Source organism: Erpetoichthys calabaricus, chromosome 8 (genome assembly GCF_900747795.2).
Source record: "Erpetoichthys calabaricus chromosome 8, fErpCal1.3, whole genome shotgun sequence".
NCBI classification, from domain to species: Eukaryota; Metazoa; Chordata; class Cladistia; order Polypteriformes; family Polypteridae; genus Erpetoichthys; species Erpetoichthys calabaricus.
Window position 1 is genome coordinate 3,193,486 of NC_041401.2, and position 20,746 is coordinate 3,214,231.

General features: G+C 47.7%; 1 protein-coding gene across 1 annotated transcript in view; it reads right to left on the reverse strand.

Annotated features, from left to right (window-relative positions):
• col5a2a (collagen, type V, alpha 2a) overlaps nucleotides 1–20,399 on the reverse strand; it is a 157,770-nt gene extending 137,371 nt beyond the window's left edge. The window contains exon 1 of the mRNA XM_028806192.2: nucleotides 20,151–20,399. Within this exon, the coding sequence (XP_028662025.2) occupies nucleotides 20,151–20,244 (94 nt within the window). The 5' untranslated portion in view covers nucleotides 20,245–20,399. The remainder of the gene's footprint in view (nucleotides 1–20,150) is intronic.
• Between the last annotated feature and the right edge of the window lie 347 nt (nucleotides 20,400–20,746).

Here is a 20,746-nt window from a genome sequence, read left to right on the forward strand (position 1 = left end):
GCATATTAATGAGTCCTTGACCCCAGAAAATGATGAGAACCTACCACTCTGACTGACTGGCAGTGACCACTCTAACAAATAATGACCAGTGGCTGATAGAGAGAACAGCTGCTCTGTGTGTACTGGACACTAACCAACACATTTAAAGAGATCACATCGGTTAAAAGGGCCTTCATATCCTCAGTGCTGGCCACAAGACCCAAAATATACTGACCAATACATACAAATGAGTGACTGACCAGCAAAACAAATACTGGGATTGGCATAGAAAGGGGCAGTGAGCACTGCAACTACAACAAATACTGACCGGTGCTGTTTTGAGAGCTGGGTCCTATGTGTAATGACCACTGGCCACTTCAGATGAGGAGTGCTGACCGCTGCATGCATAGAATAGTGGGCAGTGCATAGAAATGGCTGCTTGCCCACCATTATAGACACTGACCTGTGGCGATAGACAGGATTGGACCCTGCATTGAATGAGCACTGACAACTGCATATTAAGACCTCTGCCCATTGACAGTGGCCATAAAATGACCACCGTACATACGAAGTATTGAACAATAGTCATAATTAGCCCTGCTTTGTTACTGACCATTCTAAATTATGACTACTGATTGCTGTGAAAAACAAGCAGTGAGCACTGCAGATACTGAGAAAAGGAGTGAGTTGTGACCGCCACCCATGACCAGTAGTGACCACCATGAGTGAACCTTTCAATAAAGACCAACGTGCAAGTAGTGACCACTACAAATCAACTCAGGCAAGCGAGGCCCCCTGGTGGCTGAGGCTTAGCGGCTTGAGAACCACACGGTGGCCGGCTCAACCCTCACCACAGAGAGGAAATCTGCTGGCCAGCCAGGTGTCCCACCGCATGGAAAGGCGCTATATGAAATCACAAGATGCTTGGTTTAGTGCCCAACCCTGATATCCTGTGCGAGTCTCTCATTGTCAGACACCCTGCATGAGTGTCAGCCAATCAGTGGGCCAGCCAGAGGTCACACCATATGGCAGATGACTGTGGAAAGGCGCTATATGAAACCACAAGGTTTTGGGTTTAGTGCTCACCCCCAACATCCTGTGGGTGTCTTGCCATGTCAAACACCTGGCCTGACTGTCAGTGAAACAGGAGGCCCGCTGGGGTTACACCACATAGCAGTTGACTGATGACTATGGAAAGGCGCTATATGAAATCCTGAGGCTCTTGGTTTGGTTGTGGCCCCAACATCCCGTGTGATTCTCGCCATTCCCGACCCCCAATATGACTGTCAGTCAGGGGTCTCGCCATGTGGACGGTGACCGATGACTATGGAAAGGCGCTATATAAAATTGGCTTAGTGCCCTCCCAGATGTCAAGTCACCGGCTGGCGCTCACCACAGAGCAATATGGAAATTCAAAAATCTCTTGGGTCCAAATGTGCCATTGCAGCAAACACCTTGACTGTGTTCAGTATGGCGCCACCTCCTGGGCTTCAGAGAATCCTGTGAGTGTCCAATGGAGGACAGCACTGTTTTGTTTTTTTTTTCTCCGCCTGTGTGCCATCTTCGTGTTCTTCATGTGTCTTTGTGGGTTTCAGACTCCTGTTGGTCTGGCATGACTTTGTGCACATGGGTGGTGGACTGGCATCCCATCTGGGGTTGGGTCCTCCTTTGAAGTCCACAGGCTAAGAGAAGGCTGGATGTGTGACAATGAAGTTCTCTGCAGTGGTGGGGACACTTCTGTTCAGTTTGATTCAAACCCTAAAGTCACAGAAGGCACACAACAGAATTTGCTTCGACTTTTGAAAGGCCTCTGATGTGGTTCATTGCTGAAGGCCAATTTTGATTTTCAACAAACCACACAAAACGCAATTTCAAACTTGGCCACAGGGTGGCGCAATGGTTAGTTTTGCTTTTGAATCTGTGTGGCATTCTCCACATGGTTGTGTTCAGTCAGGTTTTTCTCCCACATGCCACCACTGTGTGTTTCAGATAAATAAGAGTGATACTAGACACTGGTGAGTGTGCCCTGCCATTGACTGGCATCCCACCTAGAGCTGGTCCCAGTTTGACTCTACATGGACAGGACTCGGCTCAAGTGACCTTCAAGTGGATTAAGTGAGTTCTGAACATGGATGATGGAGACAAAGGAAACATTGAAGAGCGTAGCAGGGTGAGGTCACCAGTGGAATCCCCATTGCACCCGTCCTTACACTGTCACTCTTTAATGATGCAGAGCCTCAGGTAGTTTACAAGAATGGAGGGACGGCAACATGGTGAACATGCAGGTTAACATTGAGAAAGAACAGGAATGGGTGACTTTGACGTATATGGGTCTGTCCAGCTGGCCACTTCCATGGGGCTTCTGTCTGTTATTTCTACAAGCCATCCAATACAGACACCAAAGAGCCCAGGGAGAACATGCAAACTGCACACAGACCATGACCAGCTGGGCACTTGAACCCTGGACTTTAAGGTGGTGAGGGCTACCATACCGCCCTCTTCAAGATGCCATATTAACAAAACCATGTATGATGTAGCCTTCTCATTGTTGGAATTCACAAGACACATGAAATAGGGGACAAACCAAAGGCATCCATGAAGGTGACCCCTTGGAATTCATACACTGAAATGGCAGTGTCAATAAAAGGAAGTAATGGAAGTGACCTCCTCAGGCTTGAGCAGTGGACACTCATCTGTCCATCCCTTCATCCATTTTCCAATCTCCTGTATCCACAAGTTAAACAGTCAGTGAGGACACCTAGTGGATGTTTGGGGAAGTGAACTCTTCTATCATGAGCAGACAAGATCAACAGGGACCTCATCAGGCCAATCATTTGTCCATCCTTCTGTCCATTTTCAGATCTTCAAGATCCTGCAGTGCATCCCAGAAGTTGAAAGGTCAGAATGTCATCAACTAAACAGTCAGTGAGGACACCTAGTGGAGTGCAAGGGAAGTGACGTATTCTGCCGCATGCAGAGTTTACATGGAAGGGACTGAATCGGGCCGTTTATCTGCCCGCCCCTTCGTCCATTTCCAGATCTTCTGCATCCACGTCTTACACAGTCAGTGAGAACACTTAGTGGAGAACAGAGGGAGGGAAGCTTGAGCAGAGAAATAGGGACTTGCTCCGGCCATTCATCTGTCCATCCCTTCATCCACTTTCAAATCTCAAGATTCTCCAGTGCATTCGAGAAGTTGAAGGATCAGAATAACGTTGATCAGACAGTTATTGTGGAGACTAGAGGAAGTGACCCCTTCTGTAACAAGCAGAGAAGATTGCACGGCAGGGCCATTCATCTGTCTGCCCATCCCCTCATCCATTTTCAAATCTGCTGCACCCACATCTTAAACAGTCAGTGTGGACACTTAGTGGACAGTAGGGGAAGTGAACTCTTGTGTCTTGAGCAGAGATTCTCAATGGGGTCCTCATCAGGTCATTCATCTGTCCATCCTTCTCTTCTTTTTCAAATCTGCTGCACCCATATCTTCAAGCGTCTCCAGTGCATCCCAGAAGCTAAATCATCAGGAAGCTATTGATTAAACAATCAGTGAGGACACCTAGTGGAGAGTAGGTGAATGAGCAGTGATTACATGCAGGGAAACTAATTGGGCCATTTGTCTTTCCATCCCTCAATCCATTTTCAAATCTGCTGCACCCACATCATCAAGGTTCTCCAGTGCATCCTGGAAGTTGAAGGATGGTGTTGATTAAATAGTCAGTGGGGACACCTAGTGGAGAGTAGGGGAAGTGAGCCCCTCAGGCACGAGCAGAGAGTTGGATATCTAATTGGGCCATTCGTCTGTCTTTTTTCATATCTCCTGCATCCACATCTTAAATAGTCAGTGAGGACACCTAGTGGACGGTAGGGGAAGTGAACTCTTCTCTCATGAGCAAAGAAGATCAATGGGGGACCTCAGCAGGTCATTCATCTGTCCATCCCTCAGTCCATGTTCAAATCTGCTGCACCCACATCTTCAAGGTTCTGCAGTGCATCCCGGAAGTTGAAGGATCAGAATGGTGTTGATTAAACAGTCAGTGGGGACACCTAGAGGACGGTGGGGGAAGTGAGCCCCTCAGGCACAAGCAGAGAACTAGAGACCCAATCGGACCATTCGTCTGTCCTTTTTTCAGATTTGCTGCACCCACTAGACACCCAATCGGACCATTCGTCTGTCCTTTTTTCAGATTTGCTGCACCCACATCTGTCAGATTGTGCAATGAATTCTAGAAGTTGTAGGATCAGAGTGGCGCTGATTAAACAGTGAGTGGGGACACCTAGTGGAGAGTGGGGGAAATGACCTTTTCTGTCTTGATCAGAGACATTATCACAGAGTGGGGTCCTAGTTAGTCCATCCATCCATCCCTCCATTTCTATGGATGCGCCCAAATCATCAAATGTGACACTTGTGACCCACCTGAAGATATAAAACTTGTTGCTGTATCAATATTGTTGTTTAAATGGGTCAGTGAGGACACCTAGTGAAGACCCAGGGAAGTGCAGTAGCCACAAGAAGGGTCTTGGGAATCGGGAGGAGACTTTTGAGGCTTGGAAACCTTTGACGACTCTGGAGGAGACATGGAGGGGGCAGAGGAGCTGCTAAACCAAACGAGTGGACATGTCTGACAGGGTTGTGGAGAGAAGCTCTTCAGTGATCTGCTGCTCATGTTTGGCTGAAGTGGACTGTCACTCGATCGAAAATGACAACTCTTGGCCTGAAAAGCATGCCACGGTTGTGTCTGATAGCTCTGAGGCGCCTTTTACACTGTCACAAAATGCCAGAGAGTGAAAGAGGATGACAATAACATTGGAAGGGGGGGGGGGGGGGGGGGTCAGTGCACATTGATAAGGTGCCATTCTCTCCAGTCAATGTGGGATTGAGCCCCCAGTGTGCCAGGCTAAAGCATTTCAAATTCATTTCAACTGAGAAGTTAGAAGGCCCACTCGGCAGTCCCGCGTCCCCTCCACATCCCCGGGCTCCCTGTGGCAGCATGTGCCGCAGCTCCAGTTTTTTCCTTTCTCTTTTTTCCCACACAAAAATGTGAAGCACGGCAACGTTTGACCACAATAAAGCGCCTCTCCCCGTTTTTTGGAGTTTTTAATCAGCGAGCGCCAGTCTTGCTATAATTAACTCCAAAATGCTACGTTGCTTTGACTTGGCACTAGAAACGGCACTTTGAGGTAATTGCTACCCGGCTAAGTACAGGCCTGCGGTGCGCGAGGGAAGCCCGCCAGTCTCATTCTTGCTGAAGTGGCAGTCTGCGTGTGCTTCAGTTCCTATAGCGCCCTGCACAAAAATAGAGAAAGGAGGACCACCTCTTTTTAAAAGAGCTCCCCCTTTCTGCTGATTAAGCTCAGGACAGACACTGCCAGCAGGGCACCCAGTGTGACAAGGTGACAACCAGCATTGCAGATGTCTCGGCTCTAAGGCCACCTGCAGCTTGGTAAGGTTGACTATCAAATTTCATGTTGTTTTGGCAATGCGCTGTAGAATGGTGGGACATTACACTAAGGGGGATGCACTAAGTAGGGCTCAGCTCTCCTGATGTGAGTGTTTGGGGAACATACAGCGCCTTTTGATGCTGAACACCATGCCAGGGTGCCATTGAAGAACAAACCATCGACATAAACATACATATAAATAATGCGTAGATTTGCATAGACACACACACACATATACAGTGGGCATCGAAAAGAATCCCCCCCTTTGAAATATTCCCATTTGTTTTGCTTTACAGCCTTAAATGTAAACACACAAACTCATATTTTTTCCCAGCTTTACTTACTCAATGCCACCTCTAACATCCAAGTGAAAAATATCACAGCTACAGTTCAGAAGAATTATAAAAAATCAAAAACAAGAACTACTGAGATTAATAAAGGATCCCCCCCCCCCCCCCCCAGTGTCAGTGTCATTTTGTTGACCACCCCTTTTGCTTTAATGACAGCCCTGAGTCTGTTGGGATTCTTCTCTATCAGCTTTGCACATCTAGATTGAGCCCACTCAATATTTGCCCCCCACTCTTCTTTACAGTTTAACTGTTCAAGTTCGGTCACATTGGATGGTGAGCGTCAGTGGTCTGCTATCTTCAGATCTTTCCACAGATTTCCACTGTGATTTAGGTCGGGGCTCTGACTGGTCACACCAGGACATTCACTTTTTTCTCCTTCAGCCCCTGTGTGGTCCATTTTGCTGTGTGCTTTCGGGTTGTTGTCGAGTTGAAAGGTGAACATTCTGCCCATCTTCAACTTTCTGGCAGAGGGTAGCAGGTTTTCATTCATATATTTGATGGTACTGTATTTGGCCTCATCCATTTTTCCTTCTACCCTAACGAGAGCCCCAGGCCCTCCACAACAAGATGCTGCCCCCTCCATGCTTTACTGTAGGTATGGTGTGTTGTGGATGGTGAGCTGCATTGGTGGACCATTTGGTATTGAGGCCAAATAGTTTGATTTTGTTCTCATCTGACCATAAGACCTTTTTCCACTTGGCATCAGAATCTTCAAGGTGCATTCTGGGATAGCTCAAACGAGCCTTAATGTGGCCTTTCTTGAGAAGTGCGACCCTCCCGAACAAGCCACCATTGTGGAGCGCTTGTGAAATTGTTGTTACATGCACACCATTAATGACCGCTCTGTGCCATCAAATCCTGTAACTCCTTCAGAGTGGCCATTGGCCTCTGGGTAGCCTCTCTTGCCAGTTACCTCCTTGCTCTTCCATCTAGTTTGGAGGATCCAGGGAGGGTCCTAGTCGTACCAAACACGTCTTTATGATGGACTTCACTAAGCTCCTTGGGATTGATAAAGCCTTTGAGATGTTTGAGATCTCCTGCTTTATGTCCGTCCACAACTCTGTCCCTGAGATCTTTTGAAAGTGGCTTGCCCCCCATAGTCAGTTGTCTGTCAGTTGCACTACCAAGCAAGGGAATGAATGCTCCAGGAACAGCTTCACTAATCACACTCATTACAATTGAGCACAGGTGGAGGGAAGTCAGTAACCGCAATGGAAATGGTGGGCACTGACACCTGATGGAGTTTGGGGGGGTCCTTTATTAATCTCAGGATTTCTGTTTCCTTTTTTTTTATAATTTTTCTGAACTGTAGCTGTGATATCTTTCACTTGGATGTTAGAGATAGCATCGAGTAAGTAAACCTGGAAAAAATATTAGTTTGTGTGTTTACATTTAAGGCTGTAAAGCATAAAAAATGGGAATATTTCCAAGGGGGGGATTCATTTTTATACCCACTGTATATATATATATACTAGCAAAATACCCGCGCTTCGCAGCAGAGAAGTAGTGTGTTAAAGAGATTATGTAAACATATATATACATATACATAAACACATATATATACATATCTACATATACACATACTGTATCAACATATATATATACACATACATATACACACATACATACACACACACATATACATAAATACATATACACATACATACATACACATACATATATATATATATATACATATAAATATACATATTTATACATATATATATACACATATATATACATATCTATATATATATATAGAGAGAGAGAGAGAGAGAGAGACATACATACAAACATTTAGATATATATATATATATACATATCTACATATATATATATATATATAGAGAGAGAGAGAGAGAGAGACAAATTTTTATTAAGAAGAAAAGAAAACCTTTTTAAATTGAGGGAAAATATACTAATAACAATTTGTTAAGGATCTGTTTTTTTGTGAAGCCTGTGGTCAGTTCAGCACTCCGGTTGTAATATGACCAAGCTGTGCAAGCTTACTGTTAAGAATGCAACGTATAGTTGTACAGGAGAAAAGCAATCGTGCCTCAAATCAATGGCAACCTTTTGTAGGTCTATGAACTTAATTTAAACTTTAGGTTTACATGGTGCCCTCGTGTCTTCTCATTAAACTTGTATGTCGCGAATATGGCATTGCAAACGGTAGCGGGAGCGTTTCTATAAACTTAATTTAAACTTACGGTTGTAGCTGCACTTATGAATATGCTTGTATGCGTCACGCTTCTTATTGTTTCGCTGCCTTCTCAATTGTGTAATGAATGTTTTCTTCAGCGCTCTTTGGGGCTCTTCCTTGTTTTCTACGTACTTTGTTCACAGTCAGTTCACGTGATTACATGGGTGGCGTGATGACGCGATACGCAAATCCGCCTCCCACGGCCATCGAGGTACACTCCATTACAGTATATGGACAAAAAAGAGGTTCCAGTTATGACCATTACGCATAGAATTTTGAAATGAAACCTGCCTAACTTTTGTAAGTAAGCTGTAAGGAATGAGCCTGCCAAATTTCAGCCTTCCACCTACACGGGAAGTTGGAGAATTAGTGATGAGTGAGTCAGTCAGTCAGTGAGGGCTTTGCCTTTTATTAGTATAGATATATATATCATAGTTTTACTGTCAAATAATGCAACGAGTACATGACATGTGTTTCGCCCTAATTCTGGGCTCATCAGGCGTGCACACTCACTGCACCCCCTCTCGGGGATCAATTCTCGGACGTCAGCGTCGAAGCCTCTTTACGTTGCGCCACGGCGTGTGGTTCGTTTATTTGACAGCATGTAGATCAGGGTAATTACATTCATGACATTCGTAGTCTGAATCACAATCTGATTGTATGGGTGGTTACCTACCAGGTAACGCTTGTGGTTGGTCTGCAGGTTGGCAAACATCCGCCACGGAGCCCTCTCTATATATGTTTATTTAGTACATAAAATGTGCTGTCATTTCACAGAGCAGTAAGGTCATTAACATTTCTTGGGTGCCAGTTAGACAGGGTAGCAACATAGCACTTACAATATGGAGCCACCTTCTGGCTAAAACTCACCTTTACTTCAGGCAGTCATCATGCCCGAGTCTAACAACCATTTTCTGCCAGTGTAAGGATGGTCTCCCTGTGTCCAGGTAGGTTATCTATGACTGTCTGGAGACCAAAGGTGCCAACAGAGATGGCAAAGCCCGAGCCTCAATACCCAACTAAAGAGCAAAGTGAAGATGTCAATGAAAAGATCTAACCTAAGAGACCCCATACTTGGATAAGAGAGACAATGGGGAATGGTGGGGGTCAGGGTGGGGTGCACAAATCAAGCAGAAATTTGGAAATAGGAAATCAGATGATAGGAGTGTGTTTGAAACAAGGCAGTTGGCACTCAAATGAGGGAAAATGCCTGCAAATTGGTGCAAGTGCAAAATTAAGGAGACCCAGAAGGGGGCACTCAGATAAGTGACAAGGGATGCCCATAAAAGACATATGGGCAGCAATCAGTGGCACCCACCAATCATCCATCATCAAAAAAAGAACATGAGTGGGTGACACAGAACCACTGGACATAATGGCGTCCATTCATCCGGCCAGGTCACCGGTGCCTATCCCATCAGAAACGTGGGTCATGAAGATGAAAGCCGCCCACGCACCACTGGGCACATCATCATCAATTAACCCAACACACTTGAGACCCTGGGGAGAGCATGCAGACCCCACACAGATGAAGAGCAGCTGACAACTTAAGGCCAGGGCCTAGGAGCTCTGAGCAGTGCTAACAACTCTGCCACCATGCCACTCTATAAAGGATGCCATCATTGAATCCAATTAACTGTTTGTAAACATTATTCGGAATGAAAACAACAAACATAACGGATGATGTGGAGGCCAAATGGGGGAGGGGGGCGTGGGGGATAGTGGTCTTCAAGGCTCACACAGGCATCAATAAAGCAAACATTTAAACAGAGAGTTACACACCTGAGGACATCTAGTGGAGAGGAGAGGAACTGACTGGTAGAATCTTGAGCAGGCAGGACCCAATATGCCCATCGGTCCTCCTGCGACCAGCCAAGTCCAAAGCTACAATGTGGGCACTGCTTAGTAAAGCCCTCATTTTGGGACACACATTGAGTTGCCTGTCTATGACTTTATATAGTGCCTTTCAGTAGTGAACAACACCCTTAGTAAAGAACTACAGCGAGGCTGACTGCATGTTCTCTGTATTTTCACAGTGTGAGCTGTGGCAGAACAAGAGACCTGATTAGAGTGAATCATCCTGGAACTTTATATAGCGCCTTTCAGTAGCGAACACCATCTCAAGTATCGAGCCACAGTGCAGTTGACTCCATTTGCTTTGACAGTACTAGGAATGACAGCTTGTGGAACACCTTCAGGGTCAAATACTGAGTCACACAAATGAATCATTTTATATAGCGCCTTTCTACACAGAAAACCCTCCCCCAAGTACTGAGCCACAATTCATTTGTCTTCATACATTTTACAGTGTGAGCTCTGCCGGATCATTCTGAGCTGTCAGTGGGGGTTGAATTGGCCACCTTTGACTTTATATAGCGCCTTACAGTAGCAAACGCCATAGGTGGTAAAGAGCCACAGTCACAGACTCAGTGTTTTATGGATGTTCAAATTACTGTGAGACTTTATATAGCGCCTTTTAGCAGTGAACACCATCCCTGCAATGTGAGCTCTAGCAGATGGAGGGAGTCACTTAGGGGGACACATTGAGTTACCTGAAGGTCCAAATCAGTCAAAACGCTATAATTACTGAAGAAATGAAGTGCAGCTGCCTGCATGTATTTTCACAGTGTGAGCCCTGACAGGATAATGGACTTGCTTAGAAACAGATACTGACTGACACAGTCACTTCATGACTTTGTATAGCGCCTTTCAACAGTGAACATCATCTCAAGCAGAAAGCTACACTTCTTTGGTCTGCATATGTTTTTACGTCGTGAGCACATCCGGTCCAACTGTCATTTTGGGAAGTGCACTGAGTTGTATTGAGTTGTTCACCTTTGACTTTATGTAGCGCCTTTACGTAGGGAACACTGCACCTAGTAAAGAACCAGAGACGAGCTGACTGTGTGTTTTATGTGTTTTTCATAATGCAAGCTCTGGTAGGAGAACACACTTGCAGAGAGACACAGGTTGAGTGAATCACATTATAACTTCATATAGCGCCTTTCAGGGATGAACACTATCACAGGTACAGAGCTACAGTCTGATGGCTTAGTTGTATTTTTACAACGTGAGGACTAGCAGACTGTGGGACTCCCCCAGGGGCACACATTAAGTGGCATGTGCATCTAAATTGTTTCATCTTATAACTTTATATAGCGCCTTTCTATACAAACCACCATCCCGATTGATAGATAGGATAGCGCAAATGTCTGCATGTCTTTTCACAATGTGACCATTGACAGGATAATGGACTCGCTCAGAAACACACACTGAGTGAATCAGTCACGTTGTGACATTATATAGTGCCTTTCACCAGCCCAATTATAGAGTAAACTTCAGATGTTTTTTAGAAAGTGAAATGACAAGGCAGGGAGTTGCGTGGAGATGCACATGTCGGGCACTAAATCTGTCATTAGTGTCTTATATAGCGCCTTTCTGTAGTGAGCTCCATCCCAAAGTGTTTCACAAATACACAGCCAGAGTCTAACTGGTGTGTGACAGGGTCACCCAGGCCATCGAGGACCTGCCTCTTCTCAGCTCTGCCCACACATCCACTGGCTTCAAACAGGGCTAAGCGGGCAGAAATCCAAGTGAAGGGGGTCTTTGTCTTTGGCTCTTCAAGAAAATGCAGCCATTGTGTCAAATGCTCAGCATGACCCCTTGAACCCTTTCGGTGACACCACCAAGCCAGCTGCCCCCCCCCCCCCCATTGTCTATGGACAGAAAGCCCCCCACCATGGTACCGACCCTGACTATGCCGGCCCCGATTTTCCCAGCCTGTGAGATGTTGGGGGGGGGAGAGCCAGTTAACGACAGCCCGGGGGCGCACGTTTGTGTTTATTTGCAGCTGCTCCCAGGAAGTGGGCGGGGTTGTGTGTGCCGCTGCTGCTGATTCCTGCCACTAGGCGGCGCAGGCGCTGTGAGTTGCCGCTGTTGAGCTCCGCGAGCGCGCCAGCTGGAAGACGGGGATGAAGTCAGCGGCGGAAAAAGAGCCGTCACGGAGAAGCGTCAATCGCAAGGATGGGACCACGGAGCTCTAAATCAAACCAGGTGGTCGCACAGGACGGCGCCCGCTGAGCCCTGACTCAGGTTTTTCTCGGCGGTTGCCAGGCCAAAGCAAACAGACGAACATTCACAGCTGGGGTACATCAGAGGGGGGTCGTGTCGGGTCTGCCTGTTGTCTGTTCTCAGTGTGTCTCCATGGCGCTGAGTCTCCTTTTCAGTTTATGTTATGAATCCCATTATGTCCCAGCTCCCTTTCCCAGTTTATCTACTGACTCTCATTGTCTGTCAGAGTCACTTCATGTTGTCACTTAGGTCCCCAGCAGCCTGTCCTCAACTCACCCTTCCATTTCAGCCCCTCTCATTCCCAGTGTGCCCCCCATTCACAGTTCCTTTAAAGCCACTGACATCTGTTGTTCTCTTAAATCACATTCCCAGTTTATCCAGTAACTCCCTCCATTTGCTGCCCAGTGAGTCACTCGCCAGCATGTCCATGACTCTCCTTTCTAAATTATCCATTGACTCCCAGGTAATTTTGTGACCCTCATTCCCAGTAAAACTGTTGAATCCTATTATGTGCCATTTCCCATTCCCAGTTTATCCACTAACTCCCAGTGTCTCTTAGAGTCTCCTCCAGCATGCCACATTAGTAATTTATTCCCAGTGAACTCCCTGCTCCCATTTCAACTATTGACTGCCAGCATCATTTCACATTGTCACTTGAGTCCCCTCAAGGGTGTCCTTAAATCACATTCCGTTATGCCATTCAATCCCATTATGCACCAGCTCCCATTCCTGGCTTTCTCTACTGACTCCCAGTGTGTGTCAGAGTCATATCAGCTGTCACTTCAGTCCCCTTTAGCATGTCCTCAGTTCACCTTCACAGTTAAGCCACTCATTCCTAGTGTGTCCCTCTACAGCCACTAACTTCCAGCGTGTTCCTGAATCACATTCCCTGTGTTCCAGTCTTCCTCCATTGCTCATTCCCAGTTAAGCTACTAAATGCCATCTGTGACTCCAGTGTGTCACTCGTCACATCTTTGATTCTCCCTCAGGGTTTATCCATTGACTCCCATTGTGTCCCCAATTTACATTCCCAGTTTATCCATTGACTGCCAGTGTGTAGCCCCCCCCCCCCCCCCACTACCTATTAGGAAGACTCACATTACTATTTTTTCCCAGTTCACGTGCTGACCCTCAGTGTGTCCCAATTCCTGCTCCCATTTTAACTATTGATTCCCAGCATCTCTCAGTGTCACTTTATGTTGTCACTTCAGTGTGTCCTCAATTCACCCTCACAGCTAAGCCGACTGTGTCCCCCAAATTGACGTTCCCTTTGAAGCCACTGACGTCCAGGGTGCTCTTAAATAAAATTCCCAGTTAAGCTATTGAATCCTGTGATCCGATTCCAGTGCCTCTCGGAGTCACTTCATGTCCCCTCCAGCATGTCCTCACTTGAAATTTCCCAGTTAAACCACTGACTACTAGGTGTGTGTGGTTCACATTCCCAGTTTATCCACTGACTCTCAGTTAAGGCCATTGAATCCCATTACATGCTGTCTCCCATTCTCAGTTAGATCTGCTGTTTCCCATTATATCCTCAGTTCCCAGTTTATCCAGTGAGTGTCCATGTTTCTGTGATGCTCGTTCCTATTTAAGTTGTCGAATCCCATGATGTCCCAGCACCTATTTCCAGTTTATCCACTAACTCCCAATGTCACTCAGAGTCACCTCAGTCCCCTCCAGCGTGTCCTTGAGTCACCTCCCCAGTTAAGGTGCTCATATCTAGTGTGTCCCTCATTCTCATTCCCATTTAAACCACTGACTTCCAGTGCACTCTTAAATCACATTCCCACTTTATCTCCGGACTCCCAGAGTTTCTTCAAAGCTCATTCCCAGCTAAGCCACAGAATGCCATTTTGTCCCAGCTCTGTGCTTCACTCAGTGTCACTTCAGGTCACCTTCCCAGTTTATCCACTATCAGTGTTTCTATGATGCTCATTCCCAGTTATGTGCCATCTCTCAGTCCCAGTTTATCCACTGCTTGCGACCGTCTCTCAGAGTTGCTTCAGTCCCCTCCAGTGTGTCCTCAATTCACTTTCCCAGTTAAGCCACTCATGCCTACTGTGACCCCTAACTCTTACTCCCATTTAGGCCACTGATGTCCATTGTGCTCTTTAATCAGATTCCCAGTTAATCCATCAACTCCCATTGTGTCCCAGTGTCACTCGCCAGAATGTCCCCAACTTTCATTTCTAAATAATCTACTGATTCCCAGTGTTCTTGGTGACGCTCATTCCCATTTAGGCCATTGAGTTCCATTATGTCCCGGCTCCCATTCCCAGTTTGTCTCCTAGAGTCACTGCAGACCCCTCCTTCCCCCCTCAGCTGCTCACTCCTAGTGTGTCCCCGATTCTCACTCCCATTCAAGTCACTGACCTCCATTGCATTCCCAGATCTCATTTCCAGTTTTTCCGCTAACTCCCAGTTTATTCCCAGTTAGCTCCTATTCCAATTTCAACTTCTAACTCCCTATGACCTCAATTCCCACTCCCAGCTCACCCAGTTTTCTCCCCGTTGGGTCTCCCAGCTCCTATGCCCACTTCCTCTGCTGATTCCCAAATCTGGCACTATCATATCCTGTCATTTCACCCTCCTCTAGTTAAAGGCGCTATATAGGACCCCATCCCTAGCGCCCGCCCGCCCAGCTCCTGGCGACACCTGGCACCGCTCCCTTGCTCCTCCTCTCCCCCCTCGACCCCCTCGTCATGCGCTCGTCCTTCTCCTCGCGCTTACATCGTTCTTTTTTCCATGTTCTTCAGCCCGTCGGCTCTTACATGATGTCTGTTACATCAGCCTTCCACTTCCTCTCGTGCTGCCTGGCCAAGTCGTGTTTTAATAATTTCCAGCTGCTGCCAGAACAACAATTTAAACATCTGGCAGACATCGGCCGAGTGGAACGACTCGCTCACATGGCTGCCCTGGTTAACAGAAGGGTCCTGGCCAGCCCCCGTGTGATGTGGGCACCGTGTGCCAACTCCACTGCCCCATACGTACTGCCCTGGCATCATGCCCATGGTGACCAGAGCTGAACAGGCTCGGCTTCTTGTCTGAGACACCAGGAGATGGTGCCAGGCTGCCCAGTGAGCAGCTGCCTCAACACCCAGTGCCCATCTTAGCAGGAGGTGGACTGGCTACCCAAGGCACATGACAAGCCCGGTGTGCCATCCTGTAATGAAGCCTCTAAGTGAGAAAGACTTGCTGTGAACATCCTCGGTGACAGACACTTGAGCTTGAGGGTCTTGAAGGCTGACAAGACCACCAGATGGGAACATACTGGCCTGATAAGGGAGACCACTGGCTGACTGGACACCCCTGGAGATACCATGGGACAGAGTGATGGAGGGGCAGATGAAATGATGGTCAGATGAATGGAAGATGAACAGGGGGATGGAAAGACTGAGAAAGGAATGGACAGAAAGATGGTGTGACGGATGGAAAGGAGAAGGCATCTGAATGGAAGGATGGATGCAGAGGGAGGATGAAGAGCAGATGGATGAGTGGATGGATGGATGGTTAAGTATGATGAATGAGTGGGCAGAAAGAGGGATTGGTGGATGGAAAAGGGAGGGCAGATAAATGGAGTTGTGGGTGAAGAGGGATGATAAACTGCAGATGGAGGAGTGGATGGTTGGATGGAGGAGGGGGTTGGAGGATGACAGTCTAGGAAGGGGATGGATGAAAAGACTGAAGAACGAGTGGACGGGCGGAGTGATTGACAGATTGAAAGGGGAGGGCAGATGAATGGAATTGTGGGTGAAGAACTGATGGATCCGTGAACAAAGATCGATGAAAGAATTAAAGTCTGGTAAGAAGATGGATAGAAGAAATGATTAATGAGTGGGCAGAAAGAGGGATTGATGCATGGAAGTGAGAGGACAGATGAACAGAAGGATGGGTGAAGAGGCATGATGAAGAGCAGATGGAGGAGTGGATGGTTGACAGGTTAGTTAATGGGTGGGAGGATGAAAGTCTAGGAAGGGGAGTGATGGATGGAAAGACTGAAGAATGAGTGGACAGGCGGAGTGACTGGCGGATGGAAAGGGGAGGGCAGATGAATGAAGAGGAAGGACGATGAGTAGAGTAGACGGACGTGTGGACAGATTTGCTGCCAGTTTGTGGCCTCCACCTAACCAAGGAGGTCCAGTTAAAGGAGCTGACCACTGAATACACTGAATCTACTCCCACCCATCTCCATGATCCCGTCTTAAAGTGCTGACGCGGCACTGCCAGGTTGCAGATCCGTTTCCGGTGGCACAGACTACACGTCGCTCTCTCCAGAGCCCGTTAGACACTTGGGCGTGTCCGCTATTTCTTCTGGCAGAACTTTCCTCCAAATCAGCAACTTGGGAGTCTTACCACAACCGCTGACAGCCCCCCTCCCCACCTCCCGGCCCACATTAGACTTGGGCGATGAGCCACGCGCTGCACACGGCACTGCAGACTGAAGAAAGCGAGAATTCGGAAAGACAAGGGGGCTGCATGTGAGAGAACAGACAAGGCAACTGCGACATCACGGGAAAGACACTGGGCTTGGGGTCTCATGCAAGCCTCTGGATCTCCACTCCTTCATTTTTCAAAACCAGAAGATCTCCCTTATTCCCTCTACGAAGCCCCACCCACTACTACCATAAAACCACGCCCCTCTTTGCCCCACCCACTTCTCACTTTCTTCTTTATGACCGCTGTAAAGCTCCACCCAGCCTCTTAGAGGCCACACCTCCTTTCACCTAATGGAAGGTGTCAACTCCTTTGAAGCCACGCCCCTGTCTCCTCAGTCACATCAAATCTCTGTGCATTCCCACTCATCCAATGTAGCACAGCCCCGCCCATTACTCCTGTGAAGCCACACCCCATGAATGTACGTGAAGCGCCACCCCCTTTATCTTCACAAACCCCTACTCCAGAACAAAATGGTGAGTACTAAAAAATGCAACAAGTAACAATACAGCTGAAAGTGTAGATGGGAGGGAAGGGGGCTCGCCATGATCTCTGGGTGGGGGGGTCTCACTAGAGCCGAAGCTGGCCTCTTTTTGTTGTCACACATCCCTTTTGCCCATTGCCTCGCTCCTTTCATTTCCCTTAACTCCCTTCCCACAATTCCACAGTCATCTGTCAGCCTGTCCAAAGACCACCCCCCCTTCCAACCACCACCACCTCACCCGGGACTCCGTCTGCATTTTGTTTTACTTGAAGGTTCCCAGCCGGACAGGCCGCATGTTTCCTGTCTCATGGGAATCGTCCTTTTTGGGATAATTAGAAGGGCCATGCGGCCCCCGCCCAGCTCTGAGCCCACGTCTGCGGGCCTGCCCTGCCGTTTATCTTCCTGTGTGACAGGTGAGGGGGGCTACACCGGGCAAAAGGCTGAGATGTATGACTCAAGTTCAGGACCAAGTGAGCTCATGGAAAATGTCTTTGAAGTTAATGAACCCCCCCCCCATTTCCTTGAATTCTGACCACTTCTTATACTGCCCCTTGTGATCCCTAGATGGCGCCACCCTTCATCCCAGCAGCCTTGGCTAATCCGGGCACAGCAGACAGGGGGCGCAGTACCATGTGGGTGACATTGATGTTAGCTTGTTTTTGTCGTAAGTCATGAAATGCCCCCTTCTGGGTTACTTCTAGTGACCCATGGGACTTGTCATTGTCACCAGCCTAGTCAGCTGGGCCTGCTACAGATGCCCCCCCTAAACACGAGGGCACCAGGCATTTTCCATAGCCCACTGCTCACACAAATCCATGAATCGTCCCACAAACATTTCATCATCCTCGGCTCCAAAAGATTTTTTTTGTCATCACCACATCTGCCGCAGATTAATATAAAAAAAAAAAAAAGACACGCGCAGATGTTCGCACGGCCGCCCCGGGCACCGAAGAACAATGACGAGTGGAAACGGAGCCTGCAGAGACATCGAGCGATGTGGAGACTGAAGCAGCAAGAGCTACACAATAGGATCATGGTGGGGGGTATGGACTGGCACTTTAATGGGCACAGCTGGCATAGCCATAATGCCAAAGGGTGCTTCGCAACATGTTGAGGACAAAAGGAGCCAAAGCCATAAGAGCCTTTTTTTCCTAACACTGTTATCTGTCGGAGGTGCCCCACCAGTGCCCCTATGTCTGTGGTGGCATCACAAAATTTGAGAGATGCTTCTTCTGTAAGCCACTGAAAATGTCCACTGAGTCCCTCAGTCCTCATATGGGGACACCAGAAGTGGACAAAGCCTTAGGCGATTCTGTCCCTCTAAGCCCCATTTAGGAATCCTTGCTTGTTCTGCCTGTCCCAAGTGCATGGGGTGAGTATTCAAAACCGAGGGGTCGACTTTTTGCAGAATCTGAAATTTAGCTGCTCAGTTCTAGCTTGACGGGTGTCAAAAGCATTAAAAAGGAATTTGAACTTCAGTGCCAACCATAACCCACCTAAGAAGACAGAGCTGAAGACATGTGCCCTCCAGGCCAATCTGCACCCACCTCATATAGGAATATAGAACAATGAAATGTGAAAGGGAGAGTGGAAATGAAGATGGGGTACCCATAATGGCAGGAGCACACGACAAGGGATGGGCATTGAGATCGGCCCCAGATGATGAACGTTCAAAGGGGAAAGGGGGCTTAGAAATTGAGATTCTACCCCATTTAGTGCCCTTCTCTGGGGTAAATACTGAGACTGGGTCTCAGATAATGTGCCTGTAAATGGGGGTACAAATGAATGGGGTGCACACTGCAATGATGTGCCATCTGATGATCTTTTAAGAAGGGTAGAAATTCAGAACCTGACCCATTGGGAGTAATTTCCTTACAGTCCAGGTATACATTGAGCTTGGGTCCCATATAATGTTGAGATCCTGACCCATATAGCGCCCTTCTAGGGAGTAAAAAATTGAGCACGTAAATGGGGTAGAAGTCAAGAACCTGCCCTCATATGGCTCAGAAATGGTGTCCCACATAATGTGTATGAAAGTGGGTTGAAATTGATGATGTGTCCCATATAGCACCCTTGTATGGGGGGACACCTTGTAAGTGGGTCTCATATTAGTGCTTTGAAAAGGATTAAAAAATGGAGTTTCTCACCCATATAGCTCCTTTGTATGGGGCAGAGGTTGAGATTGGGTCCCATATAATGTGCATATAAGGGGTTAAAAATGGAGATCCTGACCCATATAGCGCCCAACTATAGGATAGAAATTGAGACTGTGTCCCATACAATGTGCAAGTAAGGGTATAGAAAATGACATCATGTCCCATATAGAGTGTCCTATCGTGGGGTGCACGTTGCAAAGGGGTCCCGTCTGATGCTCCTTTAAGAGGACTGGAACTTCAGAACGTGACCCTTATGTCCGCCTTACATGGGAATGTCTTTGTGAGGGGGTCGAATTTGAGATCCTGTCCCATGTAGCACCCTTCAGTCCTATATAGTGTCCCTATAGGGTGCAGTCATTGTCCCATTGCTTGCCCACTGCTGGATGCGCACGTTTAGACCCCCCAGAACATGTGTGTTAAAACAAGAGCAGAAACTGAGTTCCTTTCACGTATGGTGCCTTTGTAACAATAAAGAAATGAAGATTCTTGTCCTTTAATGTCACCCTTCTGTCGGGTCACAAATTAAAGTTTGCTGCCATCTGAGGAGAACACAATTAACATTCACTCAGATATAGTATAGTGCCTTACAGAGGAGAAAGGATTGCGTCCACACAGTGCATGTAGAGGGGGTGCAGGCTGAGATGTTGTCCCCGTGGACGTTTAGAACAAGTAAACACACTTAAATGGGGGTCTCCCTTGTAATTCAGTCCAATATAGTGCCTTGTAGGTTGAAGGAACTGGACCTTGGTGCCAATTTGTGCCCTTATAGGGAAAAGAAACTGAGATCCCATCCCATAAAGTGCCCTGTAACGAGACAGGGGGCCACCGAGGCTCCTCTCCACAACCAGTTCCGACATACGAGGGGAGACTTCACGATTTAACATATTGTGATCTGCTCCCCCAAACCCACCTAAGGCTACATGTCAGATAAGTGCATTTGAGGTCATCTGCGGGTGGCACAAACAAGCGGGCACAGAGTCGATAGCTGAGAGCCAAGGCGGGCAGCAGACTTGAAGAAAAATGTCACTTACCGCTTTGTCCGTCCTGGCATTTCCCTGGTGGCACGAGAAGAAGAGTAAGAGTGGCAAAGAGCAGACAAGTCCAGTGTGGCACACAGCTCTTCATGTCTGAGGAGCACTCGTGTGGAAGAGCAAAAGGAAAGAAAAAGAGAACAAAAGGAGGCGCCAAGTCAGCGTCGCCACATCAAGTCCACATCGAGACCCCAGTCCTTCCTTGCTTCCAGCGGCGGTCCCTGCACCAGCACTGTGATCTCACGCCGAGGAGCTGCGGCTTTTACAACAAGAATGCTGGCAGCTCTGATCTCACAAGTCGGGCCCCCCCCAACAACACCCCCCCTAACTCCTCCGCCCACCCCGAGCAGGCTGAGGCATCTAATCAGTGCACAGAAGGCAGCAGCCGTCTCTCTCCACTGCTGTAAACAGGGATAACTCCGAGTTGCTCTGTTCTGGGGGGTCCCGTGCCAGTCCTGTGCCAGTTCAGCTCACCAAGCTGCTAGGGCCACTCGGTGGCCGCTTGGCCACTGCAATCCCCAAAGTCTCCAAGTGGCGGGGCACTTGAATCCCAGTTGCTGGAGAGCCGGAACTGCCACTAGATTGACACCAATATG